General features: G+C 53.6%; 1 protein-coding gene across 1 annotated transcript; it reads right to left on the bottom strand.

Annotated features, from left to right (window-relative positions):
* Positions 1 to 445: 445 nt before the first annotated feature.
* On the bottom strand, positions 446 to 6975 carry LOC103089741 (aggrecan core protein-like; the record flags this gene model as incomplete). Its single annotated transcript, XM_007468191.1, has 6 exons — positions 446 to 631; positions 1004 to 1183; positions 1990 to 2134; positions 2996 to 3078; positions 3503 to 3661; positions 6862 to 6975. Coding segments are annotated over 6 exons (758 nt in total), but the record flags the coding sequence as incomplete, so codon positions are not given.
* Positions 6976 to 10918: the final 3943 nt, after the last annotated feature.

The following is a 10918-nucleotide window of genomic DNA, read 5'->3' as shown; positions in this document are numbered from 1 at the left end:
GCTCATCTGCGGCCGGAAGCCACCCCCTCTCCCCCAGGCTTCTCCCCCGCACAGATGGTGCAGTCCTCCGACTCAGTCTCATCCCATACATTCAGCTGCGGTTCCGCACTCTTCATGCCCTCAGGCCTCTGCCCCTTCCTCCCTCCTCCCTAGCTCTCCCTGGAGGTGAAAGAACCAACGATTGCACTGCTCTTGGATAAAGTCAGGAAACAAAAAATTACCTTCTTTATTTAACTTAACTCCTCCCCTTCTGCCCCTGTCCCTGCGCTGGTCCCTGGAAAGGCACAACGGGAGATTGAAGAAATGTCTCTAAACTCAGTCCACGGGTTACAATACGTTTGCTTTGCTTTGGCATTTGGGAGGAAAATTAGATGCAGTTTTGGCGATTTGGGGGGGTGGGGGGTGCATACACAATGTGGGATTTATTTTTTTTCCTTCTTTAATGGAATTCCTTATATGACAGAAAGCGACAAGGAGAGGACACCATCCCTGTGGGATGTCAGCCTGGCAAGGCTCCTGGGCTCAGCATCCTGGGCACATCCTGGAAGCTCCTCTCAGTGGGCCGTGCTGGGGCGGCTCCTCCGCAGGGGCCGTGAGCTCCGCTTCTGTAGTCTGCGCTTGTAGGTAGAGGCTGGGGTGAAAGGGAGATGGAAACATCTGGGTGAACCCTGGGAAGAAAGTGGGCCAGCCCAGCCTCTCCCCGTCCTGACCCTTCTCCGCTGGCTCCCCTCCCTGCAGAAACCATGGGCTCTGGAAGGCAGCCTGAGGCTTTACCCACTTCTCAGTTTTGACTTTTCTTGGAACCACCTTGGGCTTCGGGGCTTCGGGGCTGGTGTTGAAAAGGAAAGTGGGCCACCTGCTTTCATCTTCACCTTCTCAGCGCAAGTGAGCCCTCCCTGGGGGCAGCGGACATCTGTGATTGAGCCCACGGACGGTGCAGACAGCGGGGGTCAGGGAGGAGGACGTGTTGGCAGTATCTAACGCTGTGTGGGGCGATACTCACGGTCTGTGCAGGTGATCCGAGGGTCCTCCCAGTGCCCGCTGGGCTGGCACCGGATGGTGGGCACATGGCGCTGGACAAAGCCCTTGGTGCACTGGTACCGCACCAGGGAATTGATCTCGTACCGGTCCTTCTGCCCGAAGATCCTGGCGTGCTCCACCACGGGGGGCTCTCCGCAGGCCACTGAGGGGCAAACACCCTTCAGAAAGGGCTCTGAGAGGGTCTCCCGTGATGCCCCATGCTGGTCATGAGCCAGTATGGCCCCCTCTGGCTGTGAGGAGATGGGCTCAGAGCCCAAGGAAGGGGCACGGAGCCTGAACACCCAGCAGTGAGCCCTGACTGCTGGGGAAGGGGTGCTTTCATGCCGCACTAAGAATCTGGAAAACACTGGTTCTAACATTTGGGTTCCTCCATGATTTAGAGCAGCAGTAAGGGAATAAAAGGGAGAAAGGTGGGGAAAGAGGGCGAGAGCTGGGCAGACTGTGACTTCTCTATGAAAACAGTGATGCAGGGGAAAGTGGGAACTAAAGGAGGCCTTGGGGGCAAGGGAGGGGAACGAGGCCAGGAGCGGGAACAGGTGGGGAGTGTCCTACCTGCACCTAGGTGTCCACAGACTTAAAGCTGATGATCAAGGCTGACAACTCAGACTCTGCGACTGACGGGCTTGGGAACCCCAGAGAGGGAGGCTCCCAACCTATGTGTGATTGTGGGTGACTTTCTGTGCTGATATCCAAGGCACCATATGTGTGGAGGGGGTCTGTCCTCCTGTGACCTTCACCCTCTCCCTGTCCCTAGTGGGCTGGCCCTTTCCATCACCTCTGGGATGCTGGCATTGGGAGTGGCCCCCCAGGTCAGCTCCAATCTGCTAGTTGGGCGGGTGAGGTGACCTCAACAGCCAGGAGTCCGGGTGACTCGCCCCAGGTCACACAGCAGGAGCCTGGAGTCTTGATTCTCTCCACGCTGCTTATCCCTCCCAGGCTGCTGCTTACCTGTGCCCTTTTTACACGTGAAGGGCAGCTGGTAATTGCAGGGAACGTCATTCCACTCGCCCTTCTCATGCCAGATCATCACCACGCAGTCCTCCCCAGTGGCAAAGAAGTTGTCAGGCTGGTTGGGGCGCCAGTTCTCAAATTGCTGTGGGTGGGAGTGGGGAAGGGGTGAGGAGGGGGCAGCCACAGTACAGCTTGGCCGGACCCCTGCTCTCCCTCCACATCAAGCCCCTTTCTGGCGGGGGCACAAAGACTGCTGGGAGTCTGGTCAGGGCTATCCCAGGTGCCACGGAACCCGGGCCCTCCAAAGAACTGCTCACACCGCCTGGCTGTGGTCCTTGTCAGGAACTCAGAGCCCCCAGGACTCACAGTCCCTGTTAATGAGCTGACGACACTCTCCTCTTCCACATGGGCCAACGGGGCTGGTCACCCAGGCTGCCTGCTTGGGCAGGACTGGGAGGTGGAGATATGGCTCGCAAGTCCAGACTCTGCCATCCCAGGCTTCTCCCTCTAGCCTGACTCAGGGACAAACAAGTCCCCTTTCCTCTAATGTAACTGCTCCCCTCCCCCATGACCCTGTTCATATTCTCCTCTTCCGGGGAGCCTTCCCTGAGGTCCTTTGCTGACCTCCATCATTTACTGTGTGTACTGTTCAGCTGGCATCTATGTTGCTTTCTATCTGTCTGTCTGTCTCCTTGAGTGGACTCGAGTCCTCTATGGGCAAGGAACCACTCTAAAGCTTCCACATTCCCTCTCGGTGGTTTGCCTTCATTCATTCATTGCCTTCCTCATCCCTCACCCTTCCTTTCATGCCATTATTCAGTTGTGCAGCCCTGGGCTGGTCTCTAAAGGGACAAGAACGAGACACAATCTCTGATCTCAGGGCTCCCGGTCCAGCAGCTGCTCAGTGAATGTTTGCATGTGATTTGAATGTGTCTCTCTCTGGGGGTCTTTATTCATCTCCTCTGGGCCGCCAGCTATCCCGGGTGCCCCCAGTAGAACTCACCAAGGAGTGTCCATCTGACCAGCGGAAGTCTCCTTCGATGGTCTTGTCATTCAGGCCGATCCACTGATAGTCCTGAGCATTGTCTGGAGAGAGGACGTGGGTATGGGGCGCCCTGAAGGTGTCTGAGAAACTTGAGCTCGTAGAGACAGAGGGGATGGAGGGGTGGCAGGAGCTGGGTGGGCTCCTAGGAGCGTGACACCTGCCTCCAGGGTCCTGACAAGGGTTTTAGCACCTGCATGTTTGGAGTGCATTTGGACCATCTCCCTGAGCTGACATGGACTGGTGACCGACTCGGGGTTAATCCAGGGCTGACTCTGACAGACAGTGGGCTGTCCTGGGTGCAGCCAGAGCCGTTGGCCCCTCAGGCGGCGGAAATGCCCTTCCCTCCCTCCCTGCCCCCGACCCCTGCTGCCTCACTGGGCCCAAGTCCGCTGACTGCTGTCAAGGGAGATCCTTTGCCCACGTGACCGTTCTCCGCTTGGGCCCCTGAGGCCCGGCCGCACTCACTGTTGACAAATTCCTGCTCCTCAGGGGTGACGATGCTGCTCAGGTGTGACTGCTGCTTCCGGCACTGGCCCTCGGCGTCCACCCAGGTCGCCCGGTCGGGGAAGTGGCGGTAACAGTGGCCCTGGAACTTGGTCCAGCCCTTCTCACACAGCTTCTGGTCTGCAACACAGGTCAGGGGCTTGAGGAGAGGGCCTGGAGGCCGACTGGGGATGGCGTCTGCTGCCAGTCTCAGGGCAGGGATTCCTGCCTTCACCCTGCCTTCCGTGTCGCTCCCCAAAGGAAGGGAGAGGCCCGACTGGATTGAGGATCAAGTTGGAAGCCAAGAGGCCTGGCCCTGCCCCCTCCTCCCCCAGGAGCCTCTGGGAAATGCCAGGGACCCTTTCTTTTCCTGATATTGCCTCCCACCCCCAAAGCTTTTCTCCTGTTGAAGTCTGCTCTGCAGGGCTGGCAGAGCCCAGCAGCCAGGTAAAAAGAGGTGGGAAGGTAGGAGGTGTTGAGGCTTAAGGAAAAACATGGCTCAGAGGCTGTGAGGGGCTCCAGGGAGAGAGGGAACTGCGGGGAAGTGTGTGAAGGGGGCAGCAGCAGGCGGTGCTGGGGGCATGAAATAGAAACTTGGCTGGGGACAGAGGAGCAGAAATGTCTGCTTTGGGTCCAAAGAAGACACAGAGCTCTAAGTCTATCCTATCAGAGCACACGATACTGCCTCAGGGTCCCCGACCCAGGGACCCTGGCTTTTCATTCTATTTCTTGGTGGCAGATGGGAAGAGGGGAAGGGCTTCTCTCCTCCCAAGCCTACATTGTTAATGGATTCTGAGTCCAGCAGAAGGCACTGATGTGGAGCTCTTGGAGCAGAGCCTAGAGGGACAGACAGAGGCAGGTGGTGCTGGAACTGGCCCCTTCAGGCTTGGGAAAGCCATTAGGAGTGTGTCTTCCCAACTCGGCCTTTATTTTTAAATTTTATTTTATTAATTTGTTTATTTAACTATTTTTGGCCGCTCCGTGCGGCATGCGGGATCTTAGTTCCCTGACCAGGGACTGAACTCGTGCCCCCTGCAGTGGAAGCGTGGAGTCTTAACCACTGGACCGCCAGGGAAGTCCCCCAACTCGGCCTCTAGTGACATTACATTGGTAGCTTTAACTGGCCCTTGTGAGAGTGTTAAACCCCAGAAACTGGCAGATGCTACAAATCAGGGATCCTCCTTCCTCTTTGAGAGTCAGTTGTTAAACATCTGCCAGCACAGTACGGGACAGAGGGAATTCCAAAACCCTCTTTTCTTCCTTCCCCTGGTGACTCACAGGTGAAGGGCTGTCCCTAGGGCCCTGGGGCTGAGTGTCGGGCCATGAACCCCTCAGGCTGTATGGCAGCCTCCCTGGTCTGGCTGTTCCAGGAAGAAAGGACCAGTACCTGAAGGGAAGGATGCTTAAGCTGAAGGGGTGGGTGCTTGGCAGGGTTGGAAGACAGACACTTGGGAAGAGCAGAGAGAGAGAAGAGTTTGAGGCCAGCAGCCTTTGAAGAAAGAGGCAGAGCAGCAGGAAGGCTTAGGAGGATGCTGCCAATGCCTTCCCCAAGGGTTTGGAAAGAAAGGCAGAGAGACTTCAGAGGTAGCTGAGCACCTGAGGAGGCCAGAGACATATCATCCCAGGGCTGATTGTGGGGTCCATTTTTGGGCCACCTGAGTGCCTGAGGGCTGAGTTGGGTGGGCAAAGCTGGAGGCAGCAGCTGTGCTGGGATGGGCCAGGGCCATGCAGGATGGAGGCTCTGGGGAAACAGCAACACAATTCCAGGAAGGCTGCAAGAAGGAGCAGGGCCAGAGCCAAGGCTTGAAGCACCCTTGGGATGGTGAGCGCTCAGGATTGGAGTAGGAGAAGAGATGCAGCCCTGCTCAGTTGGGCGCCCAGGGCCAGGGCCCGGTTCGGGGGCTCTGGCACCCTCTCTCTGCTCCATCAGAGTGCAGAGCCCTCTGCGGGCCTGGCCTCCACTCCAGCAGGGCACTTCCTCTCCCAGTCTGACACCCAAGAGCTGTTGTCTGCGTGGACATTCCATGCCCTTCTCCCTGTGGCAAATATTCTGGCACACTGGGGAGGAAATCCTTGTAACTCTCCACTCCCACCCCAGACAAGACCCCCATGCACCAATTTCTTGGAGTCTTGGGGTGAAGGTGGAGAATGGGAGGCTGCAGGGAAGGAGGGTCCAGGCCAAGTCTTTTCTTCCAGAAGTTCCTCCACCAGTCTGTAACCTTGGCAGTGCCTCCAAGGAACATGCAATCCAAAACTAACTTCCCACTCTGATTAGGAGTTTCAGTTGCTGTCTGGAAGTTTCTGCGATGTCTAAATTGAGAGTTCATTGAAAATGGTTTTGAGCCCCTAAACACTTCCAGTTCTGCACGGACCATTGCTACTAGCAACTGCAAGCTCCACCTCCCCCTTTCTGAGTTGGGGTGGCCCTGAGATGGGGAGACTAGGAAACACTGAAGGTGAGAGGGCTGTGGGCTCAGTCTGGTCTCAGGAAGTTCCTGGCCTACAGCTCCCCTTGGCAGGGCCTGGCCCAGGTGCAGAAACTGAGGGGTTGGCAAGGCCCAAGAGAGGAAGCTCAGAGCCCTTGCAGCGAGGCTCTGTTCTCTCTGGCCAGCCTTTTGCCTTGCACAAGGGAGGGAGGAAGGAAGCGTGGACCGGAATGGCACTGACGTGGCAGCTGTCATGGTGGCAATGAGGACAAGGTGACATGCAGCTGTCCTTGTGCATGCATGACTTGAGCATGCTGGTGACACGGGAGATCTCAGACAGACAGACCATAGCTCTTGCCAGAGAAGAGGAAGGCAGCTTGACCAGTGTGGCACGGTGGCTCCCAAGGCCATGGAGGGGCCACAGAGGTCCCGTGGGCAATACGGCAGGCAGACACATGCCCATGGCCATGCTGGGAAGATCCGGGGCTCTCATCCAGAGCAAGAACCAATGACTCCCACCCATAGTGTCCTGCAAGACAAATGCATGGAATTGGTTCTGTCTTCTTAGTCTGATGCATGCACCAACTTTGCTGGTGGCATCTGGAAGCCCTGGAGCAGGTTAGTGTTTGAAAGGTCCCCCAGAGCCCCACCTTCCAAAGTGCAGGCTGGCTCGGCCTGCATGTCTCTTCTGCAGTCAGATCAGCCAGTGCCCCAGAGGAGGGTTTCCGCAGGGAACAGCAAGAGAAGGAGTGAGAATGAGTGGGGCCGACTTCTCACTTGTGGTCCCTGAAGTGGCTGTCTGGATGGATCTTGGGGGCCCCACAGGACCTAGAACCTGTGGTTAGCAGGGAAGGATGAGGGAGGAAGAGGGGGTGCAGCAGTTAGTAACATTAGCTGAAGCCGAGACGGTCGTACCGATCTCACACAGGTCCCCTTGGTAGCTGGGAAGGCATAAGCATGTGAAAGAGTCGATGGCATCCACGCAGGTGGCTCCATTCAGACAAGGGCTTGAGAGGCACTCGTCAATGTCTGCAAGAAACCAAGGGCCACCATTAGGACTCCTGCCGGCAACTCCAGCTTCACAATTGCATTGCAGCTTCTTTATGGGTGGCCAGCCCTGCTGCTCTCCAGAGCCCTGGATTTCCTAAGAACTGTTGCTGCTGCTGCTGCTGCCGCCATCTTGGAGTGCTGAGCCAAAGATCCAACAAGGGTTTTCTTGGATGTGTGTGGTTCTGGATGGGCAAGCTTGGAGCATTGGAGCCAGGTTTCCCGGTGGGTGAAGGGATCCGCTGCTTCTGAGGGCAAATGCCTACTGTGAGAGTGAGCTTGGAGTTCCTCCAGGACGTCTTCTCTTGTGAATATTTCAAGAGGCCTTGAGGTCTGAATTGGCTCTCAAACATGGTGGTGTGCAAGGACACTAGAATTCCAGTTCTTGAAGCTTGGTTAGAGCTCTTTCTTTTCCTAGCTTCTTCTGTAGTTATGAACCAAGGAAAGAGGACAAGGCCGTGCAGTACTAGAACAAACAAGCTAGAAGTGGTTCACAGAGTATAGCATCGTGAGAAAATGGCAGTGTGGGATATCCGCATGAGATTGTTAGATTTTTTTTTTTTTTTGGTTGCAGACACCTTCTTTGTCTTCAGTAAATTAGATTCTAGAGTATCTTATAAAGATGAAGCCAACATTGTTATCTTGCGGGGATGGACAGAGACCCAGCTTAATAGTTCCCCATGTAATCTCCTTCCAGTTTAAGGCCTCAGAACATGGACATCTCCAATGAGTCATGATTTCTAGAAGGGCTGCATCCTGGCCAGTGGGAGACCAGTGTTTGAAGCCAGTGAGGCACTTAGTAAGTGGCCACCCACCAGCACCAGCCTGGGATACTGTCAGGTCCCCATTAGCCTCTGTTCCCCAGAAGACTCTTCTTTCCTTCTGTTCTTCTAGTCCAGGATGTTCTTTGTGATCCAACTTCTTTGTGGGACTTACATTGGTAAGTCATTGGCCTTTGCCTCAAATTTTCATCCATTAGCCAAGGTGAGAACTGAAACTCCTAATCTGGTCTTTCTGCACTTTCAGAGAAGCCAGAGACCTAGAGAATCCTTCTACTCTCTTTGTATTCGTTCTCCAAAAACACCGGCTGGGTTACTTCCTCTGGGAACATGATAAAAGGTATTGTGAAGCTCCTCTTCCCAGGGGATTAATAAAATTCTGGAATGAAAGGGTTCCACTGGCTTATGGGGGCAGCATGATATGTACAGCTATATTCATACAACCTTCAGGACCTGGCATGTCTGTGGGTGGTCTCCATGTAGGCAGCTCCCTAAATATGTTCCAGGACTTAGGTCTTACCTCTCATAAGAACTGACTAGATCTTAACGTCAATCCTCTGATAAGAAGATAAAAGCACTTCCTTCTGGATCCTTTTCAGTAGTGCATAGCCGATGTTATCTAGAACAGAGCTGGGTTTGTGCAATGGGAGGCCTGAAAATCTCAAGTCCTCAGGTATGTCTCTCTTCCCACGAAGTTCTTGACTTTATTTCAGGGAGTGTACACCATGGGCTAGAAACCAACAGTTCCAAGTTTGAAACTGTTCCAAGCAAAACCAAAATGCATGGAGGAACGGACTGAAATCCCAGCATGCACTTGGATTCCCAGCATGCACCAGGATTCCCAGCAGCAGCAGTAGCAGCAATAGGTCAGGCCGGTGGGTGGAAGCTGGGGGAGGTTCTCCTGCTTCAGAAAAGCTACTGTTGTCTTTCGTCCATTAGCGTCATTATGGAAGATGGGAAGCACTGGGCAAGGGGGTATTAAGCAAATGTAGGCGCTAAAGCAGTTGTACAGAGCAGGGGACAGGAGTGGCCCATGGGGAGAAGAGCCAGACATCAACCCTGGGGCCTCTGGCCAACCCCTGAGGGAGAGGGCGGGAGGGCGGAGGCCCCGAGGGAGGTCAGGCCAGGTAGCTTCCAGTGGTCCCAGAAGCTTATTTCACATCACTCACCCCCACAAGGCGGCCTGAGGTCTAGGACAGTTTTCCTTTGGTGTTTGGCCAGGGCACAGGATCTGAGAAGGCTGCAGGGACTGAAACTCAAGGAACCAGGTTCCCGGGCTCAGAAGCTGTTTTATGCAGGGCCCTGGATTCACAGATGAGGAGGAAAGGAAGGGCCATAATCCTGAAGACCAGAGAGCCTGTGAGTGGCTCTGGAGCAGCTTAGAGAGGCCTTCAACAGTAGGGAGAGGGCTGAGTATCCTGTGTGGGGCCTTCTCAGGCTTGTGGTGTGTCCTCTCCCCTTCCACTGGCTGGAAGAGCCACTCTGGCTCTGATTTGCCCACCTCTTTCTGTGAAGGCAGTTGGAACATTGCTTGTCCTCTGGAACCATGAGAAGAGTTGGGCTGGGCCCTGCTGTACTTTGGGTACCCCAGACAAAGTGACAGCAGATGGAGGATGGGAAGGGCTTTGGGCAACGGGCAGACTGTATGAAAGAAGAGAGGAAAGAGAGGGAGCCAATATCTCCCAAAAATCTTCTATGAGCCAGACACTATGTCTCACAAACACTTATCCTCCCAGCGGCCCTATGGCATGGACGTCGCTGGGCCATTTTACAGATAAGAAAACAAATGAAGTGACCTGCCCATGCTGGTAAGTGGGGGAGACAGATTGGAGAAGATGGAGGAGAGAATTAGACCATGAGGATGAAAGCTGGGCCTCTGTTCCACAAGGAGAGAGAGAGACACACTGGAGTCCTGGATCTCAGCATCTCATTACCATCTCTGCTGCCCCAGCCAAGGGCTCACCGGTTATCACTAAGCAGGGACTTTGTGTCCTCTTCTCTCTACTCTAACCAAAAGGGATGTTTTTTTCCTGAACAAGGCCCTCTAGTGATATCTCTAACTTAGGGGAGAAAATAACTGAGAACCCCGGTAAAGGTGAGGGTTCTGAGTTGGAGACCACAGGTCTCCACCCTGAAGGGGTCTTGTCCAGATGTTGCCTGGGTCAGAGCCCAGGATTTCCAAGTTAGAGCTTATTTTGTTCATAGAAAAGGTCGAATGAAGTGACAGCAGGCGCTTTTACTCAAGTGATACCCAACCAAAGGGGTTGCCACTTGTAAATAGCATGGTATGAATGGTACCCCTCAAGTTGTTCTGTGTACAACATGTGCAGCTGTTTGTAGTGACCCTGGACATGACTTTCCTGGACAAGGATAGGGGGAAAATCTCTTCAAAAAGCACAGAGACAATTTCTTAGCTCAACAGATGCTCTGCAGCCTGCAAAGACCTAGGATCAATCAGGATGAACAGAATTGAATACGTACACTCACTTTCTGGTGTATCACAATTGACAGAAGGATTACAAGAGCATATTTATCAGCTCTAATTTGCTTTAAAAACAAACATGATTAGATTAAAAGTATGTTATATTTATTTATACTACCAAGTTGTTTATACTTTTAAAGTTTGATCTTGAATGTAATTTTAATATCCTGCTAAATTCAATTAGTTGCCTGCTAAAATCTGCCCATGGACTTCTTGGTTAAGTCAAGAAGGTGTAATTTGTATTTTCACTTGTAACCCTGTATTTTCACTTGCTTGGAAAGCACTTCCTCCCACCTCCCAGGGATAAGGTGTCACTGGAATTCAAACATCACCCCACTAGGAGGAGAGACACGGTCAGGTCATAGATCAGAACCCCAAGTCCACAAAGTAAAAGATGTCAGTTAAACAGAAAAGAGGCTGATTAAATTTTAAGTTCATGCCCTTCTAACCAAGGACTTTAGAGAAATCCAGGCAATGCCAGCGATTCCTGGGAAATTGGATGTGAGATCTGATTTCTCAAATTTAGCTGCCCATTAGAATCACTGTAGTAGTTAATCTTTTTTTTTTTTTTTCTGTGGTACGCGGGCCTCTCACTGTTGTTGCCTATCCCGTTGCGGAGCACAGGCTCCGGACACGCAGGCTCAGCGGCCATGGCTCACGGGCC

This window comes from Lipotes vexillifer, unplaced genomic scaffold, assembly GCF_000442215.2.
Source record: "Lipotes vexillifer unplaced genomic scaffold, Lipotes_vexillifer_v1.1 C27591990, whole genome shotgun sequence".
Lineage (NCBI taxonomy): Eukaryota > Metazoa > Chordata > Mammalia > Artiodactyla > Lipotidae > Lipotes > Lipotes vexillifer.
The sequence above is the reverse complement of the archived record's forward strand: the minus strand, read 5'-3'. Positions and strand labels throughout refer to the sequence as shown.